General features: G+C 47.6%; 1 protein-coding gene across 5 annotated transcripts; it reads left to right on the plus strand.

Moving 5' to 3' along the window:
* The first annotated feature begins 3717 nt into the window (after positions 1-3717).
* Positions 3718-24170, plus strand: Spindoc (spindlin interactor and repressor of chromatin binding). 5 transcript variants are annotated; one of them, XM_021226240.2, is made up of 6 exons: positions 3718-4091; positions 11834-12163; positions 12238-12387; positions 12520-12645; positions 12780-13001; positions 21694-24170. In XM_021226240.2, the coding sequence occupies exons 1-6, from the start codon at positions 3962-3964 to the stop codon at positions 21738-21740; spliced, it is 1005 nt and encodes a 334-aa protein (XP_021081899.1). In that variant the 5' UTR covers positions 3718-3961; the 3' UTR covers positions 21741-24170. The 5 variants fall into 5 exon arrangements, with proteins under 5 accessions (XP_021081899.1, XP_021081902.1, XP_040604339.1 ...); XM_021226243.2 differs by having other exon boundaries at positions 3719-4091; positions 21644-24170; XM_040748405.1 differs by lacking the exon at positions 21694-24170 and adding an exon at positions 14857-14976 and having other exon boundaries at positions 3719-4091.
* The last annotated feature ends 203 nt before the right edge of the window (positions 24171-24373 follow it).

The raw sequence follows: 24373 nt of genomic DNA on the forward strand, positions 1-24373 counted from the left end.
TATACACATCAGCAACAAAACAGACCCAACTGGGTGTTTATGTGTATGTTCTTATATTTACGTATATTTGTGCATACACATACATCTAAAAGTATACAACAATAATAAAGAAAAAGAGGTTATCAAATTGAGAGCCATAGGAGAGACTCATGGGCAGATAACTGGGATGGGCTAGCAGGAGCAAAGGGAGGGGAGAAAGAAAAGGAATGAATATCTTTCAAGTTTCTGTTGAAATGTAAATTTCTTTATCTGAGGATATGTAAGACCATTGGGGGTGTGATCTAATGTTGGGCCCCAGCCCCAAGGCGTCTCTGTGAGTTGCTGGTCAGCCTACAAGTGCAACTTGTTTTCCAGTCCAAGTGCTTTCTGTTTTCTAGTCCTGGCTTACTGCCCTGGCCTTGACCCTCTGACATCAACATCTAGCAGGAGAAAAACAACGATCTCTTCTACCTGGGGTTTTTCCACTGTGCTGTAAACCTGTATATAAAGCTCCTCCCTCCTACAAGCACTTGCAATGAAGACACACACATACATACTCCCCTGGCAATAAAGGCAGCACATGCATTCTCTTAGTACAAACAAATGGACATCTGGTCTCTCTTTTCCTGATACCTTGGAGTTGCTTGTGGCGCTGGCACCACATTCTAAAAATCGTAAAAACTGAAGAGACCAGTCCCTCCCCTTTTTAGCAGCCATGACAGGCTAACATGTACTCACCTGACCTTACCCTTCCTGTCCTGCTCACTAGGTCAGATACCCTCGTGGCAAGGAACCAATCAGAAGTTAGCTGGCGGGGCTGTGCTTTATGGCTCTGGGTGTGCTTTACGGACAGTGCAAAACAGTGACTTGCAGAACACAGCAACTGCCCTGGGAGGACCTATGGGCCATAACAACCAGTTGACCAATCAACACAGGGCAGGTTGTCCAAGCCGGGAATTGCACCAACCCTGGAACTGCTGCATACCCCTAGACACTCCCCTTACATTGCCCTATAAGATCCCTGCTTCATGATTTCTTTCGTCTCTTCTCCAGCCATCTGCTGCAGTGGGTGGACGAAAGGCCCAAGCTAATGGGGTTAGCTGGTTAAATACCTACAATAAAAGACTCTTTGCTTTCGCATCGAAAAGGGCCTCGGTGATTTTGGGATTCAAAATTTAGGCACAACATTTAAAAACCAGAAAAATCAAAAGCAGAATAAAAATATTAGCTTAAAACTTGTAACATGCAGCCGGGCGTTGGTGGCGCACGCCTTTAATCCCAGCACTCGGGAGGCAGAGGCAGGTGGATTTCTGTGAGTTTGAGGCCAGCCTGGTCTACAAAGTGAGTTCCAGGACAGCCTCCAAAGCCACAGAGAAACCCTGTCTCGGAAAAAAAAAAAAAAAACTTGTAACATGCCAGGCACATACATTTAATCCCAGCATTCAGGAGGCAGGATCTCTGTGAGGCCAGCCTGGTCTACAGAGTGAGTTCCAGGACAGGCTCCAAAGCTACAGAGAAACCCTGTCTCAACACCCACTGATTTCCAGTGTCCAGGCTGACTGCAGACAGGGCATGGCCTTGGCAGCAGCCGATGATCCAGGCAGTATCTTGCCAAATGACGACCCTGCCTGCATTTGTAGCAGGCTCCTGGCAGAGTTGACGTGGGTTGCACTGCACCGGGATGGAGCCACGTGGTGATGGCTTCCCTTGTGGCCTCAGGGCAGCCCATAAAGCTTCCGTTTCGAGCATGGTCTTGTCTGTCAAGGACATGGCTGCCTCTTCTTGGGCATTGAAAACTTTAAAAGCCATTTTTCCCAATTCTTGTATGGGAGTTTTGGGACCTATCCTCAGCTTTTTTAAATTGCTTTATAATATCTGGTGTTGACTGAGAAGTGAAATGGGTGGCTAAGATGGTGGCTCCTCAGGGAAGGCCAGGTCAAGTATAGGCCAATGTGTAGTGGGGACAAGGAGGTGTCATTGGAAGGAGAGGGAGGGGCGGAAGGGGGATGGGGAACAGAGAGGACAGTGGGTAAGGAGGAATGAGAGGAATGTGCGCTCCCATAGGATGGGGTTAGGCAGACAGGGGTAGGGAGCACTAGTGTCTCAGGTAAATAGTGTCACAGGGAAAATTTTGTGACGGGGGTGACAGAAGGGCTGGAAGCCCAACAGGGGACAGAGAAGCAAACCAATAATTCACAAAAGGGCTGGAACCACAGCCTCATCTGCTGCTCCAGGAGCAGAAGAAAGAACTGAGGAGGAGGGGAAGGAGGTGGAAATAACTAGGCTTTTCTTTTTTCATTCTTTCCAGACTCCAGTGCTATCTCCCAATACCCAGCCCATGCCTGAAGTCCCCAGTCTTTGGCCAGCCCTCTGCCAAACAGGCCCCCAGAACACCCAGGGGACATGGCTCTTGGGTAAAGAGCAAAGAGCAGCTTTAGATAGGAATTAGCCAGTTTAAGGAATAGCTTCATTTGGAATATCTGTAAAGTATGGATACACTTCAAAGTAATGAAACTTTCCTTAATTCCTTACATTGTAGCCGCCAGAATGTGGTAGCAGCACACACCTTTATATTCCTTTTTTTTTTTTAAATCAGTTTTTCAATACAGGGTTTTTCTGTGTAACAGCCCAGTGGTTGTCCTAGAACTCACTCTGTAGACAAGGCTGGCCTCCAACTCAGAGATTGGCCTGCGTCTGTCTCCCAAATGCTGGAATTAAAGTTATGCGTGCCAGCTTTAATCCTAGCAGTTGGAAAACCCAGGGAAGGGAAAGAGTTCCAGGGCAACTAGGGTTACACAAGTTCCAGGCCAGGCTGACTACAAAAAAGCGAGTTATTTTCTCAACAAAATGAAGGCTGGTGATACAGTGGTGGAGTGCTGGGCATTCCCAAATGCATACACAAATGATACTGTAAGAAAACAGTTTATTTCTTTTCTTCTGTTCCTTAGTCTTCTAGATCATCCCGAATTATTACTGTTTCTGGGCTGATTTAGTGGCACTTTAAATCGATTTTTTAATGCCAGACATTTTTGCTGTTTTTCAGCTGAAATCTATTGTGTTGGGGGTGTATGTGGGGGTGTGTGTGATGAGGCGTTCCATAGAAGAGTAAGCGCCCATTGTAACAGCCTCCACACAGAGCACGAATGCCAGGCAGCAGCGCCATGGCAACCGCATCCCGGTCTTGGGAGGTTCTCAAGGGATTTGTGTCCTGGGAAAGGGCCACACTCGCTGGACTCACGTTTTTAAAAACGGAAATGATATCCACCGGGAAGAAGTTTCCACACGCCCACACGCCACACCAGTCCTCTCCATCATCTAGAATCTTTGTTTAGGAGGATCCAAAATTATTTTATTATTGCGAGTGCATAAACTAGTAAAAAGAAACAAGGCGCAAAGCAAATTAGAAGAGATGCCTTCGTCACAAATCTGAGTCTAGGTCCTTCCCACACCCCCGCCGCTCTTTTTCCGTCGGGATGCCTTCCAGGCGGCTAGTCGAGGGAAAACCAAAAAGCAAAATGCCGAGCCTCCCCGCAGCGCCCTGTCCGCCAGCGGCAGGTGGGGCTGCCCTGCTGGGTCTCCAAGGCTGCGGACGCCCCTCCCACCATCGACTCCAGGCTTCCCCGCGGCATAAAGCAGCCAGAGACTCCGTGCTGCCGGGGGCTTCTGGCCCAGACGCGGGTCTGGGGCGGGGCTGAAGCAGGCCCTCGCGTGATTGGTCAGCCGGGCCAGGAGGCGGGGCTGCCGGACGGACGCTGACAATGAGCCTCCATAAAAGGGAGCGGCGGGGTCGGGGGCCCCGGATCGAGCCCTCCCCGCCTGGGGTCGTGACGCGCTGGAACCCGTAGCTGGCCAGGCGGGCGGAGGGTGAGCTACACGGTCCGTGGGCCCTGCGTGGTCCGAGGCGGGAGGCGGCCGCCACTGGCGGCGCGCCGAGGCCTGCGCGCCCGTCCTCCGCTATCGGGTCGCCCTTCTCCGCCTCGCCATGGCCCTGAGAACAGAGGGCGCCGCGGCGCTCGACTGCTTTGAGGTGACGCTCAAGTGTGAGGAAGGGGAAGACGACGAGGAGGCCGTGGTGGTTGCCGTGATTCCGCGGCCCGAGCCGATGCTCCGAGGTAAAGGGGGGGGACCTCACTTCCGCATGGCGGCCAGGGGCTCGGCCCCCGGTTCCCAATCTCCAGTCCCCAGGCACGGTCCGGGCCAGCGTCTGTGGCCCCGGCGGGTCCTTCCCGGTCGAGTCCACGGCGCGCGCACTCCCGCGCTCCTCCCCCACCGGGGTTTGGAATCCCAGGCCTCTCGGAGCCCCCTCCCTCCACCTCTTCCCCCCCACCTCCCCCCGCTCAGGGTCTGGAGACTTCCATCCACACCGAACGAGCGCTTCGGGTCTTCCGGTTCCCTGCGCCCCCTCGGGCCCAGCGTAGAGGCCGGATTCCCAGGACCGTGGTTTGTGCGCCGCCGTCGTCTCCCGGTTTTGGCCTGACTCTGTCCTAGGCCGAGGGGCGACCAGGCCTCTAGGCCCCAGGCTGGTCGCCGTAGCGGTAACGGGGGTGAAAGCTATCGGGACTGGTAATCTCCCGGGAAGAGAATTTTTAAGAGCCCTGCCAAGTAGAACCTGTCCTACCCCCATCCTCAGGCCTTCTCTCGAAGGAGCCACAGGTGTCAGTTCTAGAACCTGGCCGTTGAATGGAACTGCAAGCAGCACCCGGTTTGAGAAAAGCGGGACTTGTTTGGAGGGTGGTACTAAGCCATCTACATGGAGATTAGTCACCAAAGGAGGTATTTGAGGGACAATCTGGAAATAACTGGCTCTCCCCTCCCTTTCTCCCTTTCTTTGGTCCAAAGGAGAAAACAAAGAGCTACCTTTGTGGAAGACTGTGAGTCATGAAAATGCAAATATTTCCTTATAGTTGGACTGTTAGCCTTAAGACAGTACCCAAAAGAAATTGAGAACTAAGGTGTTTGCTGTGCTTCTTGAACTTAACGGATTTCTGCACTCCTCTCTTTGAGAGATGGGAGGGTTAGAAAATTCGAGAAATAAAGGCCACGTTCCTCTCAGTGTTTGCATCACACAGGTTATTTTCTGCTTGTGCTGGGTTATGGAGTGCTTGCTCTGCTATTGTCAAATGCTCGAAGTTAATCCACTCAACAGCTCTGCCAGGGTGGCATCGTGGTTAAAAGGAAATAGACATCTACAGAGGTTCATTCATTCAACTATATTTATTTATTGGGCAGTTAAATGCCAAGCATTGTTTCAGGCGAAGGGGGGAGGATGGGGGATGGTAACAGTGGTGAGCAGAGTAATTGAAACCCTGCTTTGAACATACATCACAGTGACAGCCAACAGGTAAATTGTATCACCAATAATAAAAACCCAGAGACGATATTATCGGGGAAGACCGAACGATTAGAGAAGCAAAACACCCAAACTACTAGAAGGTTCTTGACTTCTACCAAGGCTAAGACCAAAAGGGTCAATCCTGGCCTCAGGTGACTGCAGGCTGAATACACTGCATTCCTGTCTCGCCCCGCCTTTTATTCCTCTCTAGTGCTGGGACTAACGATGTGTACTACCACCACCCAGCTTCTGTGGCTGACTAGTGTGACTTCTGGGATTAAAGTTGTGTGCTACCACTGCCTGGCCTATATGGCTGACTAGTGTGGCTAGCTTTGCACTCTGATCTTCAGGCAAGCTTTGTTAGATCATAAACAAATGTCACCGCAAAACTGAACTATAGTGTGTTAGATGACAATGAGTTCTTTTTGACTTTGTGTGTCACAGCACACAGGAAGAGGTCAGGACTCCTTTTGTTTTGGTATTTTGAGATGGGGTTTCTCTTTAGCTTTAGAGACTGTCCTGGAACTCGCTCTGTAGATCAGGCTGGTCTTGAACTCAGAGATCCCACTGCCTCTGCCTCCCAAGGCCTGGGATCAAAGGTGTGCACCACCATGTGGGAATGAAATTTGGCTCTTCAGGTTTGGCAGCATGAGTGTTTACCAACCCAGCCATCTCCCTGGCCCAGCAATCAGTTTTTTAGGGAACACAAAGGTGGAATAGGGAAGTGGGGGTGTAGTAAGAATTTTGTTTGTATTGAGTGGTTAGGAAAAGTATCTCTAGCAAGAAGGAAAGGATGGGGCCATGGCAGCACACACCTTTAATCCCAGCACTACACAGAGAGACCTTGAAAAACAAAGTAACAGTGAAAGAATGGATGGAAGCTGTCTTAGAAGAACAAGTATGAAGATTCTAGAGGCTGGCACAAGGTTCTACAAAGATCTGAGGCATGAGAAAGCGGATGAATTCAATTCTTCTTTGGGCTCAGCATGATGGGGCACACCTTTAATTCTGTCACTAAGGAGGCAGAAGTAGGCAGACTTCTGAGTTTCTGGTCATCGTAGTCTATCTAGTGAGTTGCAGGCCAACCAGAGTTGTAGTTAGACAATGTTTTAAAGAAGAAAGAAAAGGGATTTTTTTTTTTTTTTTGGTCTTAGTTACTTTTCTTTTTTGACCAACACCATGACCAAGGCAACTTGTTTGTGGGACTTGGAATATACCTTTAGTCCCAGAGCTTGGAAGGCAGAGGACAAGTGTTGCTGGTCCTCCCCCCCAACCCTACCGCCCTTTAACTCCAAATGAACACACAGAGACGCTATATTAATTATTAAACTGGTGGCCGATGACTAGGGCTTTTATTGGCTCACTCTGTCTTAATTATTCACCTATTTCTATAAATCTAAGTATTTCCATATGGTCTTGGCTTACTGGAGAATGCCCGGACCTGTTTCTCTTTGACAGCTACATATTGTCTGTTTTTGGCAGGCTCCCTCTGCCTACCTCTCCCAGAATTCTCCTAGTCTGGTAGCCCCACCTATCCTTCCTGCCTGGCCACTAGCCAAACAGTGTTTATTCATTAACCAATAAAAGAGACATATATACAGAAGGACATCCCCCATCAGACAAGCTGACAGATCTTAGAATTCAAGGCTAGCCTGGTCTATAGAGAATAGCCAGGGTTACACACACAGGAAAACTTTCTCAGGGGAAAAAAATTAAATGGAAGCTAAGAGTCCCTGACCATCATGGCCAAGAACACAGCTGCAGGCAAGCAAGTATGGTGCTAGGACAGTAGCTGAGAGATTACCCATGATCCACAAGCACAAGGCAGAGAGTGCAGGAGCTAACTAGGAGAGGCAGAGGGAAAGAGACCATAAGTACTAACTGGGAATGGCATAGCACATTTGAAACCTCAAAGCCCTACCCCAAGTGACCCACCACCTAACAACACCACACTTCCTGATTCTTCCCAAACAGTTACACTAACTGTGGGCCCTGCATTCATATACGGAGTCTTTTGGGCCATTCTCATTCAAACCACTAGTCTTGTTCTCTGAAAGTGGAACGATTATCTACCAGTTTACTGAGTCAGACAGAACTGAGATTTATTTATACTTGTTGGAAGATAATGGGCGTGTAATCTGAGCTACTTAGAAGGCTGATGGAGAAGGATCACAAATTCTCAGCCATTCTGGACAGTAGATCTTGTCTCAAAAAGTAAAAAGATAGCTGGAGATAGAGCTCATTGGTAGCACACTTGGTAAATAACAAGTACAGGGGGCTGGAGAGATGGCTCAGAGGTTAAGAGCACTGGCTGCTCTTCCAGAGGTCCTGAGTTCAATTCCCAGCAACCACATGGTGGCTCACAATCATCTGTAATGAGATCTGGTGCCCTCTTCTGGCCTGCAGGAGTACATGGAGGCAGAGTGTTGTATACATAATAAATAAATAAAGTCTTTAAAAACAAGTACAATGCCAAAATAAAATATGGACGTTGTCAGCAGGCTATAAATGAGGGTTGCTTGGAGGAGGAGGTGGCCAAAAGGGATGAAAAGCATTTGCTGAGGCCAGTCCCTTGTCATTGATACCTAGTACTGTTGTGCTTGAGGTTTAGACACAAAACAGAAATCCATCAAGGGCCAGTGCTATGCTGTGGAGGAAACAAGGCAGAGGGGAGTGATGTGTTCAGTTGGGAGTTTACAGCTCCTGCAGGAAGTTAGGAAAATAGTTTCAGAGTGACTGGAGGAGGAACAGACAACTAAGTGAGAGAACCAAGGAGGACAAGTGGTTCCCTGCATGCTTTTGAGTGGTAAAAGTCAAGATGGAAAAGGTGATTGAGCGAAAGAACTGCTGTCTGGGTCGATGATCTTCGCAAGACCTGGTTCAGGAGAAGAGAAGACCAGTTGAAACTAGGGTATCCTATTATCTGGGAGAAAGGTTCTGGGTTCTAGACTGTTATAGATGCTACCTCTTCCTAAAGCCCAAGGTATGAAGAAATTTCAGTTGATAGAGAGTTATGGTCCCCAGGGATCACAGGCACTTGACAGAGGGTACCAGGCTGATGCCGAACTGAGGGTTTTGTCTGCCGTGGCTTTTGGTTCTCACCTACAAAGAGCTGGTAACACAAGTCAAAGAGGGCAAGACCATCATTGCAAATACTTCTGGAGCACCCTGGAAAAGGAAGGCTGGTTGTGAGAGACAGGTTGACTTTTGGGAGAAGCCTCAACCTGTAGAGGAACAGGCAGGGCAGCTGTTCCCTGGTGTGCCAATTCTTTTGGTAACAAGATGATCAAATTTAGCATCCTCACCCTCAAAAGAATATTATTGTGCTTAATCCTGGTGCCATCTGGAAAGAAGGGACCTTAGTTGAGGAGTTGCTGCCCTCAGATGAGCCTATGGGTCTGTCTGGGGAGCAGGTACTTGATCGCTGATTAATTGACATAGGTGAGCCTGAGCTGTGTAAGAAGCCTGGGAATAAGTCTTAGAGTAAGCCCCTTTTTTCTGGTTTCTACTTCAAGCTACTGCCTTGGTGTCCCTGGATGTTGGACTGTACTTTAATTAAACCCTTTCGTAGAGTTACTACTGCTGTGATGACCATGACCAAAAGCAACTTGGGGTAGAAAGGGTTTATTTCACTCACATTCTGTTAACAGGTCATTATCAAAAGCAGTGAGGGCAGGAGCTCATGCAGGGCAGGAGCCTAGAAGGGGGGTGCTGCTTTCTAGCTTGTTCTTGTGGCTTATTCAGCCTGCTTTTTTTGTTTTTGTTTGTTTGTTCTGTTTTTTTGAGACAGGGTTTTTCTATGTAACAGTCCTGGGTGTCGGAACTCACCCTGTAGACCAGCCTAACCTAGAACTCATAGAGATCCACCTGCCTCTGCCTCTCCAGCACTGGATTAAAAGCGTGTACCACTACTTCCAGCTTCAGCCTGCCTTTTTATAGAACCTAGGACCACCAACCCAGAGATGGCCCTACCTACATGCTCTGGACCCTCCCACATCAGTCACTAAAAAAAAATGATCTACAGACTTGCCTACAGCTTATGGAAGCATTTTCTCAATTGAGGCATTCTCTAGTAACTCTAGCTTGTATCAAGTTGACATAAAACTAGCTTGCATACTCCCCTACTTGCTTAGTTGTTTATCACAGCAACAGAAACCAAACTTGGACAGAAATTGGTACCGGGAAAGTACAATAATGTTGTGGTGAACCTGACCATTTGGTTTTAGGGGAGGATTGTGGAACCATTTAGAACTTGGCCAGGAAGTACTGAGTTTAATGAGCTGTAGTAGGAATTTAAAAGATAAGAATTTGAGAGAAGCCAGTCATGGTGGTGTAGGACATTTTGGAGAAAGAAGAAGGCTAGTCTCATGAGTTCTAGTGTAGGCAGAAGTTTCTGTCCCACTGGCAACTTCCAAATAAACACACTGAGGCTTAATTATAAACTCTTGGGCAATAGCTTAGGCTTATTACTAGCTAATTCTTACATTTCAATTAACCCATATTTCTTACCTGCTTTGCTACGTGGCTTGGTACCATTTTTTCAGTATGGCATGTCCATCTTGCTTCTTTCTGTATCTGCTCACGACTCCTGACTCCACCCTACTTCATCCCTGCATACTTAGTTTGGTTGTTCTGCCTATACTATACTTCCTGCCTGGGCTACCAGACAGTCAGTTCTTTATTAACCAATGAGAGTAATGCTTACTCACAGTGTACAGGATTATTCTATAGGATTCTAGGACAGCCAGGGCTACTTAGGGAAACTTAGTGTTGGTGTGGGAAATTGTTGAGAGAAGTACAGCTGATCAAGGGTTGGCTTGTGAAGTTTCAGAGGGAAGTAAAAACTTTTGGTTTTTCTGAGACAAGGTTTCTCTATGTAATCCAGGCTGTCTTGTAACTAACTCTCTAGACCAGGCTGGCCTTGAACTCAGAGATTCACCTGCCTCTGCCTCCTGAGTGCTGGGATTAAATGTGTGCCATCACTCCCTGTCAGGAAGTAGATTCTTATCAGGGCAGTTTGTATGATTTATTTCAATTTTAAGAATCTGCAAGTGAAACCTAGGTTTTGCTGGAATGGATATTGGTTACCTAGTGCTGAAAAAGTTAGCACACAAAATCCGGTGGTCCAGAAGGGTCAAAGGCTAGAAACTGAACATGGCAGTGTGTAAAACTCATCTACTGATTTTGAAGGCATAAAGGAGTGAATTAGACTGTTTTTATCATTAGCTTGACACCGTTTTTAGAGTTACCTTGGAAGAGAGAACTGCAGTTGAAGAATTGCTTCCTTCAGATTGGCTTGTGGACAATGTCTGTTGGAAATTGTCTTGATCGAAAATAGGCAGGAGCACCCAGCCCACCTTGGGTGGCACCATCCCTGGGGTAGTAAGCCTGAGTGATATAAGAAAAAAAGGCTGAAAAAAAAAAAGAAGAAAAAGCTGAACAAGTTAGAGAGTGGGCTGGCTGACTTGCTTGCTTGTTTTTTGTTTTTTTTTTTGTTTTTGTTTTCAAGATAGGATAGCCCTGGCCATCCTACCTGCTCTGCCTCCCAAGTGCTGGGATTAAAGGCGTGTACCACCAATGCCCTGGCTGAGGGAGCAAGTTTTCTAGCAACATTCCTCTTTCAAACTCCTACCCTGAACCCTTCCTGCTTTGGCTTTGTTAATGATAGACCTGTAACCTGTAACCCTTTCCTCCCCAAGTTGCTTTGGTCTTGGTGTTTTATAATAACCGAAAACAAAAAGCAAACTAGAACAATTAAAAAGCTGAATCTGTTAGTGAAACCCTATAAACCTACCTGTTCAGGAGGCTGAGACAGGAGAATTGCATGTTCAAGGCCAACCTGGTTAACTAAGCATGACTTTGACATGTATTGCCAGAATCTGTAAAGGTGGAAGAACAGAACTTCATCCCACAGGGTTGTCCTCTGGCCTCCACATGCACTCCTTGGCACATGTGTCCCTCTTTATACATACACTAATTAGTACTTTAAAGGGAGAAAGGCTAGAGCTGTATCTCAGTGGGTAGAGTACTTACCTAGCATACATGAAGCCCTGGGTTTGATCCCTAACACCTCAAATACCAGGCATGATAGCACATGTTGCACTCAGGAGGTGGAAACAAGAAGCTCTGGAGTTAAAAATTATCTTCAGATGCATAGTGTATTTGAGATCAGCAGCTTGTCTACTTGAGACTGAAGTGTGCATTGTGACCTACAAATCAGATATGGGTACAGTTGACTATAGGTGAGGAAATCTAGAAGCCTCCCTGGAATGATATCTGCCAGATGATCAGAGAGGTCAAGGCAGACATAGGGTGCCCACTAGGCCCGGAAGTAAGTGGGGTGGTAGATGAGAGGTAGTGTAAGGGTGAAGATAGAGCATCAGACACCCGGGCTGTGTGTCTCATGCCGGTTTGTTGGTGGAGAGGTGCAGCGTTGCACAGGAACCCCTCACCCACCCTATACAGATATGTTCTGAGCATCACCAGCCCTGGCCTTTTCACAGCACTTTCCCCTTTCTGCAGTAACCCAACAGGAAAAGACGCCACCACCTAGGACTAACCTGCTGGAAGCAGGAGTTGAAGTCTGCGAGGAGCCCAAGCAGCAAGTGTCCTGGGAACAGGAGTTCCTGGTGGGAAACAGCCCAGGAGGCAGTGGACGGGCCCTGTGCATGGTGTGTGGGGCTGAGATCCGGTCCCCATCAGCAGATACTGCTCGCACACACATCCTGGAGCAGCATCCCCATACCTTGGACCTGAGCCCCTCTGAGAAGAGTAACATCTTGGAAGCCTGGAGTGAAGGGGTGGCCCTTCTACAAGACACCCAAGCTGATCAGCCGTCCCTGCCCAGCCTAGGTAGTGAGGGTGAGGGCTGAGGGAAAAACGGGGCCTGTGGGGGCCTGGAGCTCAGTGGGCTTTTGCCCCCTCAGAGTCAGGCCAGGGTGGCCAGCCAGACCCCAGCTCCAACCCGGACCCTGCCAGGATGCCAGCAGAGATCGTGGTTCTTTTGGACTCTGAGGACAACCCATCTCTCCCTAAGAGGCTCCGGCCCAGAGGACTCCGCCCCCTTGATCTGCCTGGTCAGTCAACAGAGGAGCTGAGGCTCAGTGGGAGATCCTGTGCTATGTGCTGGGGTGGGCAGGTGCTCTCAGGAGTCTGAGGCTGAAGAGTTCATGCAGGCCTTAAAGTGCTAAGTTTTTTTCATTTTGCAGTTGCCCCTGCCACAGAGCCAGTAAATAAAAAGCCCCGTGGTCAGAGATGGAAGGAATCACCTGAGGAGGAGCCTGTAAGAAAGAAGAGAAGCAGGCATATGACCAAAAACCTGGACCCTGACCCAGGTGAGGGGATCTCCGGGTGCTGGGCCAGGCTGTGGCACTGTAGCATGAAGTCCATGAAGAAGGGCATGCAGAGGGCACCTGCATGCAGCTCAGCTAAAGCTTAAGGCCTTTGGGTTCTGGCCTCCTATTCACAGCTCTTCATGGCCTTCTTCCAGACCCCCCATCTCCTGAGTCACCCACAGAGACGTTTGCAGCACCAGCCGAAGTCCGACACTTCACCGATGGCAGCTTCCCTCCTGGCTTTGTCCTCCAGCTCTTCTCCCACACGCAGCTCAGGACCACAGACAGTAAGGACTCTTCTAAAGACAGCAAAGCAGCCACAGAGGGCCTGCCTCAGCCAGAAAGTCCCTCTTCAGGTGAGCCCTCCTGGGAGGGGCGGTCAAGGAAGCTGAGTCCCTGGATCACAGCCGGAGCCTGGGGTGGAGGTGCCCAGTGTTTAGGCCCCCAAGAGAAGGTCAAGGACAGAGGATTTTGAATACTGAGGAAGCTAGCCCCTGGGCTAAGCATCTCTCTAGATGTGATCATTAGGTTGTACTAGAACTCCCAAAGCTTGGTACCCAGATCCATCCTTGAGGCTTGTTCCACCTGGAGCCCTGGAAGAACTTACCTCGCACTGGTAATACAGGGGCCCAAAGTATGGGGGACCACAGACAGGTGATGAACATCAGATAGGCACTCCATAGCCCAAGAAGCTTAGTGAGCTTCTGTTGACAGCTTGTGTTTGTAGCCTGTCCCACTGGTTAAAAAACTTTTGTGTGTAATTCATTCGGTCCTTATAAAAATACCTTATAAAGCTGGGCGTTGGTGGCACAAACCTTTAATCCCAGCATTCGTGAGGCAGGGGCAGGCGGATCTCTGAGTTTGAGGCCAGTCTGATCTACAGAGAGAGTTCCAGGACTGCCTCCAAAACAATACAGAGAAACTCTGTCTCGAGAGAAAAAAAACAAAACCTTGTAAGTGAAGCATAATAATCCAGCACTTGGAAGTCTGATGCAGGAGTGATTGGAAAAAGGGGAAAAGGAAGGACGTGACTGCTAGGTATAGCGGAGGAGAAACAAAAGGGAGAACAGAGGCATCTGGGGAGTCTAGAGTGGACTCTCAGCCATTTCAGGAAGGGAGAGAGGAAAACCAGGTGTAGCAGCCAAAGAGTAGAAGGTAGAGGATGTAGCCCAAGTGGTTGAATTATATAGAGAAGGGCAGCTGGGACACCCACCCTGCAACAATAGAGTAGAAGGTAGAGGATGTAGCCCAAGTGGTTGAATTATATAGAGAAGGGCAGCGGGGACACCCACCCTGCAACAATAGAGTAGAAGGTAGAGGATGTAGCCCAAGTGGTTGAATTATATAGAGAAGGGCAGCGGGGACACCCACCCTGCAACAATAGAGTAGAAGGTAGAGGATGTAGCCCAAGTGGTTGAATTATATAGAGAAGGGCAGCTGGGGACACCCACCCGGCAACAATAGCTGCATGGGGGTGGGATGAGCAGGATTCTGGGAGAACTGGTCACTTTGATAAATTGGCACCTCGGCCATTTGAGTTTGAGACTTAACAAGGAGGACTGCTACAGCCTAGGTTACAGAGTGAAAAAGTGAAAAACCTATCTTTAAAAGCCAAAGCCCGTGATGGCACAGGCCTTTAATCCCAGCACTCAGAAGGCAGAGGCAAGCAGATCTCTGTGAGTTCGCTTGGTCCAGAAGAGCTAGTTCCAGGACAGCCTCCAAAGCCACAGAGAAATCCTGTCTCAAATTCGAACCCCCCCACCCCCACACACACACACAAAGCCAAAGCCCAAAAAAGCATGATGCCTGTTTTGGTTGGTTGTTATGGTTGTTTGTTTGAAACAGGACCTTGTATCTATCACCTAGGCTGGCCTCAAACTACTTGGAATTGAACTCCTGATCCTCCTGCCTTCACTTTCCAAATGCTGATCCAGGAAGCTGTTCACCACTGATAATCAATCCTACATTTCTTCATTTTTTATTTAAGCTTTTTAAAAATGTTGGTTTTACCTATGAGAGAGCAGGCATGCCATGGTATTCAAGGGAGGTCAGGACAACCTATAGGAGTCAGTCCTTTCCTGCTGTGTGGGTCCTGAGATTAGCTTGGGTCAGCGGGTTCAGTGGTTCCAGCTTGCTTTCTGTGGCTTTAGGGTTCTGGTCTCTTGTCACATCAGATTTTTACCCTTCAATTCTCTACCTCCTTGTCTGTAGTGAGCTGAGCTGCCGGTGTGTTCGGTGTGTTCGCAGCTACAGTGCTACCATACTTCACAACAATCCGAGGCTAAGGGCTAAAGATAAAAATAAAGACAAAGACAGCGGCTCATTCTTACCTCATTCTTACCCAAATGCAGGCATGGTGGAAAAACACCAAGGTCAGAACCTACCTTCCCAGGGACCTCCAGCAAAGGGTGGGCCAAAAACATGAATTAGCTTTTAGACAGTAAACAGGAACTTGCATGCGGGCCTTACTGGGAGGAGGAGGCGAGAAGTGTTTTGCTAAAAGCTCCTGGTAACAAGCAGTCAACAGACCCCCATGGGGGAAGGGTGCAACAAATCCCCTTTTATATATAATTTTAAAATGAGCATTTGGCTTAGGTTGCCCGGGACATTAACATCTATCTTACCTGCCAATGAGAAGTCTGTCCAGGCCTCACAAACACTCTGTCTTAGGTTGATATATATGCCCCGGAACGTATTGCTGGCTCAACCAGGCCTGCACTGAGGGGTTATCTGTTGACGAGGAAAGCATGATCTCCTTTGTAAGAAAATGGCACTGGGCTTGTGGCCTTTCCATATGGCAAACTGGGGCTAAAGACTGTGTTGCCCAAGGTCATAATCCCGAGGGCTAGCGACCCACTCCATTTCTCAAGTGATAGACTTGTCTGTTGCAGTCCTGTTAAGAGGAGGGTCTCCCAAAAGGGAGGCACCCTGATCTCAGAATAGCCAATTAAGTCCATTTGTTAATTAAGATTTAAAGTGCCCAATTGTAATGGGAACTTAAGGTAGATCCTTCCCTGGGGGTTTATCCAGCATGCCTGCCATGGCAACTGGCTAAGAGATAGGGAAGCCAAAAACTGCAGCTGCTGTGATGTCAAAGTCACTCTCGTGTCGTGTGAGGATGAGTTGGTTCTCTCCTGAGTGTTCCACTGGAATAGGCATGACACCTGGGACACGGACCACCAAGGCTGATCAACATCTTCTCAAGCGTTATTCTTGGAGGAGATAATTAAACAATTCTCCCGAGGGGGTGTTATTGAGTATAGCAAATGTCCAAGCAGGCAAATCCATCCTGAGGGCTGCCTTTCCTAGGCTATGGTTGAGGCTAATTATAGCTGGATAAACCTGACACTGAAGATCCGCCAGCATCAGGACAGGCGGGTTCCTCATTAAAGCCTAATGAGTCTATTGGTGGCTGATGAGTATCAGCAGGAACAGAGCGCACAGAACGCTCTGGAACCCAAATTAGGGACTCACTACCTTGTGGGAAAACAAACAGACCCCCAGGCCCAAACCAAAACCGGATCTGGTCCTCTCCAAAGAGGTCAGGTCTTTCCATTTAACTAGAGGTTTTTGCTGTACAGCAGGCCGCCAATGACAATCTGCTGCAGAGTTGCCAGAAGCATCCACAATTTTAAAAATTATAGATATAGTAGAGTGGGGGAGCCAAGGTGGTCCCCAAGATCCTCCTTCTTTACTTTAGTTAAATAGGCTTTTACAGTGCGATGAGTGCATTCCACAATAGCCTGTCCTTGGGGGTTGTAAGGAATTCCAGTTTTGGAGGAGATACCAAAATCTAGACAAAAGTGATTGAAACCTCTGCTGACATAGGAGGGGCCATTATTGGTCTTCATTTGTTTTGGGACCCCCATGTAAGTAAAAGGCTGTAAACAGTGGCTCTTAACATCTTTTAGTTTTTACCCAGAGTGGGCAGAGGTGAATATTAGGTGGGAAAAAGTATTTACAGAAACATGGACAAACTAATTTACCAAAGGATGGCTCATGTGTTACAGCTATTTGCCAAATGTGGTTAGGCAAAAGTCCACGAGGTTTAACCCCCAAGTGAGGCACAGGAAGAAATTCTGCACAAAGAGGGCAATCCTTGACTATTAGAACAGCCTGTTCTTAGGTAATCCCAGTATGAAAGCACAAAGACCCTGCACTAAGATGAAAGCACTTGTGTAGGGATTGTGCTTTAGTGAGTCCTTGTAAAACTGCACCAATTTGAGCATACCTGTCAGCTGTGCAATTTCCTTCTAGGGGACCTGGCAAAGGAGTGTGAGCCCTAAGATGTCCCACAAATATAGGTTCACTGTGTTGCCATAGCAGACCTTTTACCTAAAATACTCACTCCTAACCTTAAGAAGAATGCTGGCTGGCTTTCTGTGGGGGTGGGGTCTCAGGAATTCCCTGACAATTTTGACACCAATGGGTCAAGTCAGGGCTGGAGCCTAACTCTAAACTACCCCTCTACGGGGGCTGGCCCACCTTCTAGGGCCTAGCTTTTTAAATCACCCCCCTATGGGGGCTGACCCACCTTCTAGGGCCTAACTTTCTAAATCACCCCCCTCTATGGGGGCTGACCCACCATCTGGGGCCTAACTTAGTACCCTAAACTTGGTACCCCTATCCAAATTACACCCTCCTACCTTACTTGCTGGCCAGCTTTCAGTTTTTCTTCTTTTCCAATCTTGGTGGGACCTCCATCTGTAGCAACTGCTGGTGTGTTCCCAGCTACAGTGCTAGCATACTTCACAACGATCAGAGGCTAAGAATGAAAATAAAGACAAAGACGGCAGCTCATTCTTACAAGGGGAATGGTGTTTATTTTTACAAGAGTGGATCCTTATATACCAAAGGCAGGCATGGTGGAAAAACACCAAGGTCAGAAGCCTACATTCCCAGGGACCTCCAGCATAGGGTGGGCCAAAAACATGAATTATCTTTTAGACAATAAACAGGAACTTGCATGCCTTACTGGGAGGAGGAGGCGAGAAGTGTTTTGTTAAAAGCTCCTGGTAACAAGCAGTCAACAGAACCCTATGGGGGAAGGGTGCAACACTTGTCACCTGGAAAAATCAGTGACATGAGGAGGCTTCAGCTCCTGGACCCTTAACTAAGTTCTGAGCTTTTCCTAATGTCTTGCTTGTGGGAGTAGAGCATGGGAAGGAAGCCTTATGATTTTGTTTGAGGGGAAACTGAGCCAAGCATTGTAATAGTACATACCTGTAGTCCCAGCCACTGCTTTTGAGCACAGGTACCTGATGCCAGCCTGGGCAAAGTAGCTAGACCACATCTCAAAAGGAAAGCTTGGATCTGTAGAGACAGCTCAGAGGCAAAATCATTTGCTATACAAACCAGAGTACCTGAGTTCATGGCCCAGATTCCACTATACAAGAACACCAACTCCAAAAGTTATCTTCTGACCTACACTCACACACCATGGCATGTAGCCTCACATCAATTGCTCTCCTTCCAATAATAATAAGTAGTAGTAGCAGGGCAGTGATGGTGCACGCCTTTAATCCTGGTGCTTGGGAGGCAGAGGCAGGCGGGACTCGGTGAGTTAAAGATCAGCCTGATCTACAGAGCAAATTCCAGCTGTTAACAGAGAAACCCTGTCTCAAAAAAAATGATGAAAAACTGGGAAATGAAGATTGGGTTGCACACTAGTAGAACACTTATTTAGCTTGTGTATGGTTGTTTTATCTGCATGCAAGTCTGCATCACCTGCATGCCTTGGTCTTGTTGAGGCCAGAAGAAGGTTTTAAATTCCCTCCAGAGTTACAGATGGTTGTGAGCTACTACCATACAGATGTGGGAATTGAACCTGAGTCCTTTGGAATAGCAGTCAGTGCTTCTAAGTACCAAATCATTCTAGTACTAGTTTTGTTGGTTTTGTGTTTTTTGTTGTTGTTGTTTGTTTTTTTGAGAGTTAATTCTGTAGCCCAGGCTGGCCTTGACTCTCAATTCTCTTACCTCAGCCTCCTGAAACTAAGATTTATAAGCATAAATTTATAAACCTTATAACAAAGATTTTATCCCCAACACTGTTACCAGATGGACTTGCCTTGGGCATGTGAGGTTTCTTGGCTAGGATCTCTCACCCAGCAGGCTGTAGCTTGTCATACTTACACCAGTCCCACTCAGACACCCAGCTGTAAGCTCAATACTCAGCCCTGTTGTGTGACAAAACTTTCTTACGAAGTCTCCAAGTCACATACATCTATTTACCCCAGTTAGGGAATCAGCTACAGACTAAAATACAGAAACCTTTGAAGTCCAGTTTGGTGAGTTTTATTGAGGTGACTTACAGGATTATGGATGGAGGGTAATTTACAGGAGTAGAAATGACTTTCAAAGACAGCTGCATCATCAAAGCCCACCCCAGCATGAATGACATGTTGCTCACGAATGTGAAAACCTAGAGCACAGCTTCCAGGCAGTTCAGTAGGTTGGAGACTGCCCTTTCCAATTTGGGTTAAACCTCTTCCATAGCTCAGTTCGTTTCTGCTTCTTCCCAGGCAAGTGATCTGGTCCCAGGCAGCTTTTCTCCAAAAGTAGTCTTTGAAATGATGCCTGTCAGTCTATAATGCAGTTCAACTTTATTCTCTGAAAATGACTCCAAGCTTTGTTTACTCTTTCAGACAGTGGCTTAGTGAATCTCATCAGTTTCCGGGACTTCCTGAAACTAATTTGAGTTGTTTACTTCCTGCTTAAGGAGCTTCCCTGCAGGATAGAATGTTTCAATGTTTCAATCTCAGAGGACATTGTTATACAAGCCGCTCCTGCCCTTCCTTGAGTATCTAGGCCCAAATCTACCATCTCTCAAGAGAAGCCCCTAGCAGGGACTAGTTTTTATCCCATTACAAGAGCTGTGAATTTTCTCCTCCCTGGCACTCATCTCTTCCAGATCTTCTATCAGCCCACATAAAGCTGCTATTTCCTGACCCCTTCATTCCTCTGATTGTGTTCTGTTTGTTCCCAAGGTGGAATCTTTACTCGCAACTGCCTCTGTCTCTGGAATCTGCTGGGCTCAGACTTTATGAGAAGTTTCTTCTTTACAAACATCTGACTGCCATAAAGTTAAAGCCAATAGTCAGACCTCTGTGTTCTTTCTCCCCACCTTCCATTCCATCCTGAGTTATTCTGAAACAAGCCATGTAGCCTTGTAGACCCTCACCCTCTTCTTCCCAAGTACCAGGGTTACAGATGCAAATCGTCACACCTGTCGTTTCTCATGTTTCTTGCTTGCTTGTCCACTCTTGGTTCCAACAGTTGGTACACATCATATTTATTATCTGTCGCCCCATTTTAGATTGTAAGCTTATTAGCCCTGTGATGGTCACAGTGGTCATAACATATCTAGGAAATGACATCTGTGGGGTTGCAGCTTGGCCCTCTCTCCCTTTGGTTCCAAACTCTGTACTGGTAGCCAGGCATTATCTCTGTTTGAACGGTTGTCAGCAGAAGATGGTGGCTATTGATTGTAATAGCTGCGCTACTGAGGCTCAGGCAAGAGGACAGTGATTTTTGAGGACATCCTGTGCTATATAGTGAGATCCTGTCTCAAAACAAAAACAAAACCAAAACACCCTAGCACTCAAGAGGCAGAGGCAGGCAGATTGCTGCTTGTGACCAGTCTGGTCTACATAGCAAGTTCCAGGGCAGTCAGGGCTACATAATGAGACTTCATCTCAACCAAAACAAAACAAACAACAGAAAAGTTTTGTTTTCGAGACGGCTTTCTCAGTTCAGAAAAGATTTTTTTTCCAGACACCATTCTCTACTAAATCTTCTAGTTTAACCAGGCTATGGGGGTGCACACCTTTAATCCCAGCACTCAGGTGGCGCAGTCAGGGGATCTTTGAGTTTGAGGCCAGCGTGGTCTACAGAGAGTTCCAGGACAGCCAGAGCTACACAGAGATACCCTTTGGGGAAGAGGGGAGGTACACTTCCCCTTTTCTAGTAAACTGCTGCCTTTGGCTTGCTGTAGCCAAACTATCAGTTACCCTCTTCTCTCAGCCCCACATCAGTCCCTCTGCAGACCTAAGTTCACTCTGTCAACTGCCACTACTTTGACCTAGTGTTGCCTTAACTTTTCCTAGGAAGGTATGAAGAAATGTCTGCTTACCCCAGCCAGACAAGGTGATTCAACTCACATTAGTGTTCTACCACTGAGCTAATGCCCAGCTCTGTTTACTTTTTATTGTGAGACAGAGTTTCATTTAGTTGCCCAGGTGGGCCTTGAACTTTGGGTTATGGTCTTTCTGCTCCACCTTCCCCTGGGCTCGGGTTATGAGCATGTACATGGTCCATACCTGGTTTGTTGAATCTCTGTATGTGGATTGAACCCAGGGCTTAGAGTTGTCCAGGCAAAGTGCTCTACCACTAAGCTTGCTGTGTTCTCAGCTCTTTTGAGTCTATACATAGCCCTGGGTGTCATGGAACTCAATGTGTAGCATAGACTCAAACTCAATAGAGATCCACCTGTCTCTGCCTCCTGAGTATTATGATTAAAGGTGTGGGCTCCCATGCCTAGCCATATTCTCATTCATAACTTTAAACTCCAGAAAAAAAAAAAAGCAAAATCGCACCTGTCTTAAATTGTATAGAAAAAAAAAATCCTGGGAAGAAAAAAACTTACTGAATATGTTGGGTACACAATTGGTGAAGTTTGGTTACCATTTCCTGTTTGGCTTTTCTTTTTTTTTTTTTTTCTGTGTAGCCCTGACTGTTCTGCAACTCAATTCTGTAGATGAAGCAGGCCTTAAACTAAGAGATTTACCTGGGATCAAAGGCGTGTGCCACCACTACCTGGGTTTTGGCAGGCAGGGGTGGGAGGGGTGTGAAGTCTCATGCTGTTGGACTTATTGGCCTGCCTCTGCCTCTTCAGTGCTAGAATTGCTTTGCCATGTATCACTTGCAAGGGTCCAAGTCAAGGAAATTTTTTGTGTTTACTACCTTGTCTTATTTGGAGGCCTGGCTTTGTTATTCTCAGTACCTTCCTCATGCTAAGACACCTGACTGTGTGACACCTATCAACTCCAGGGATATGGAGCCTGGATGAACGCTGCAGAGCAAAGCTGGGTCATTAACCCAGGGAGTCTGTGATGTCATACTCCATTGGGTCAGAGCCATGGGTAGACTTCTTTGGACGTTCTCCGCTATATCACTTCTGTGTGCAGTCTTGAAGGTAGAAGTTGGGAAGCAGCAGCATCATTGTGAACCCACATGCCAAGTACACAAGGAGGACACTGCGTTCAATTCTTGCCCTGTGCCTAAGGGCTGTGAGGCTGGTCATTGCTGGTCAATCAAGAGTCAGCCTTATGCTTTTTCTTGGGCTTCTCCCAGGACAAGACTTGGCTATGGAAATGGGAAACCCTGGTAGTCTTGTATGGTTTGCAGTTTTGGGGACCATTGGAAGTCCCTGACTGTACTCTCTGCTCCCATCCCTTCCCAGCTCCCCCTCCGGGGCTTCGTGGGACACTGGATCTCCAGGTTATCCGTGTTCGGATGGAGGAGCCACCAGCCATCAGCCTCTTACAGGACTGGTCCAAGCATCCCCAGGGCACCAAGGGGGGTGGGAACAGGTGACAACCCAGACTGGCCCACAGTCCTGTCAGAATCCAGTTCCACTGTTAAGGGACAACCAGAGGCAGGAAATGGGGTGTAAGTTTTAACTTTCCTGGGGAGGGAAGGGTGGGAGGGAGGCGGCAGTATCCCCCTTTGACTTTAAATCTCAGATCTGCCCAGCTTGGCCACCTGATGGGGAGTTTTAAAACCAGGTGCCAGGAGAATGTGGAAGGAGGAAGGGTGACATCACTGTCACATTGGGATAGCCTGAATTAGGCAGAAGTTACTTAGGCTGTTGGGTGATAGCATTGGGCCTGTGGAGAACACCTTCCCTAATCCTTCGCTGACCCACCCTCTAACCCACACCTCCTCCTCTCAGCATCCCACCATTCTCCCCTGGCACAGTGCCTTAAGCAGAGGTGGTCATGATGGGGTTTGAACTGAGTCCCACTACCTCGGGGGGGCACCTCTCCTCCCCCACTTCTGGCTCCTACAGCAGGAGGCATCCATTACCTCTTACCGCCTCATCCCTGCCGAGGGCTCCCTTTACCACCCCTTCATCTGTTGTCCTGTTGCATCTATTATCCTGTTGTATATATTGCCTTTGTTGACAATAAATTATTTTTTTTTTATTAAAAGTTCTGTCTGGGCCATCATTGGGAAAAGGGAGCAGCTTGAGGGGCCGGAAACTGAAAGGTGGTCCTAAGTGGGAGCCAGAGACTCAGAGCAGAGTTTGCTTGGGCCTCTGGGACTGTTCTAATTTGGTGTCGGTCAACTGAGAGACACCTTGCTTCTTCCCCTATCACGTTTACTCTCTTTGACCTTCTGACCTACATGGTAGGCCTCTGTCCAAGTAAGGCTACCTAGAGACACACCCAGGGAGGTAAGAGTTACTGGGGCCTAAACCAGGTGTGGTAGCACACACCTTTAATCCCAGCACTTGGGAGGCAGAGGCAGGCAGATCTCCTGAGTTTGAGGTTAAACTGATTTACAAAGTGAGTTCCAGGACAGCCAAGGCTGTTGTTACACAAAAGGAGAAACCCTGTCTCAAAACCTAGAAAACAAAGTTATGGGGTCCTCCTGGTCAGCCTGCACAGACAACTGTCAGAAGGTGGCACATCCCTGCTTTCTTGTAGGTCTGTACCCTCCACTACACAGCTCTTATTCCCCGAGCCTCAACCCAAGGCTGCCTCAGGTCTCTGCAGATTTCCGACTTCCTCAGCTAGCCCTATGCAGACCTAATCTGTGGGCTTTGGCACTTGGTGCCAAATGAACCTTCCAGGTGGCTTCATCTCAAATCCTAGGTTCTGCTGTCCTGTTCAGAATTCCCAGCAGATATATATAGTAAGGTGGGGCTACCTCACACTGCTGGCTGCTTGGCTGCTCCTGGTAAATTAGAGACTTGGGAAGAAAGAAGGAAGGCTCACCTCAATTGGGAAGAGTCTGGTCTTGTGGAGATTGGCCTTAAAAAGCCATCTGATATTCTCAGAAGGAGCCCAAGAATATAGAGGGTCCCTGTCCAGGGCAGGCTGAGACAGGTATGAATAGAGATGGCAGTCAAAATTTCAGGGTTCCTTGTGTCCAGATTGTCTCAGCCATGAATGAGGCTAGATGGGCCACAGGACTCCTGGATCTGTATGTGTTTCTGCAGATTTGGCACAATTTGTATGCACTCACTATCTCTGAAAGCACTGTTTTGGAATTGTAGGTGGTTTCTGTCCCTACAATTGTGTGACTGTTTACATTTATGCCAACTTGCTTTTAAGACATAGTGGCTAACAGTATTAAAGAAACTGATATCAAAGACTGTGTTGTAAAATGACTGAAATGCCTTCGATGTCTTGTGAGCCTGATTTCTTCTAGACTGTGAACTCTGGGGCAGGGACCAGATTGCATTGACTTGGTTATTCTGATGCCCCGCATCGGTGCTCAATAAATGTCTGTCAAATGCTTTCTTGGTCTCTAGGTGTGTCTGTGTGACCTTTTTCTCATCTAGCCAGTGACTCAATTCTTTTTGTTCTTGGCTTTTTTTTTTGTTTTTTGTTTTTAATATATGGTGCCTAAAGGAAAAAAAAAAAAGATATTCTCCATTATGCCTAGTCTAACAACAGTAGAAATGCCCAGTTCAGTTATAACAGAAAAAAGATTTAACACT

This window comes from Mesocricetus auratus, unplaced genomic scaffold (genome assembly GCF_017639785.1).
Source record: "Mesocricetus auratus isolate SY011 unplaced genomic scaffold, BCM_Maur_2.0 Super-Scaffold_4256, whole genome shotgun sequence".
Classification (NCBI taxonomy): domain Eukaryota; kingdom Metazoa; phylum Chordata; class Mammalia; order Rodentia; family Cricetidae; genus Mesocricetus; species Mesocricetus auratus.

Bases quoted from the DNA above. Each gene is read 5' to 3' on its own strand.
- Spindoc (XM_021226235.2), top strand. From the start codon at position 3,962: ATGGCCCTGAGAACAGAGGGCGCCGCGGCGCTCGACTGCTTTGAGGTG. The intron at 12,388-12,519 runs GTCAGTCAACAG...TTCATTTTGCAG, and splicing joins CCGCCCCCTTGATCTGCCTG to TTGCCCCTGCCACAGAGCCA. The intron at 13,002-22,105 runs GTGAGCCCTCCT...ATCCCTTCCCAG, and splicing joins GCCAGAAAGTCCCTCTTCAG to CTCCCCCTCCGGGGCTTCGT.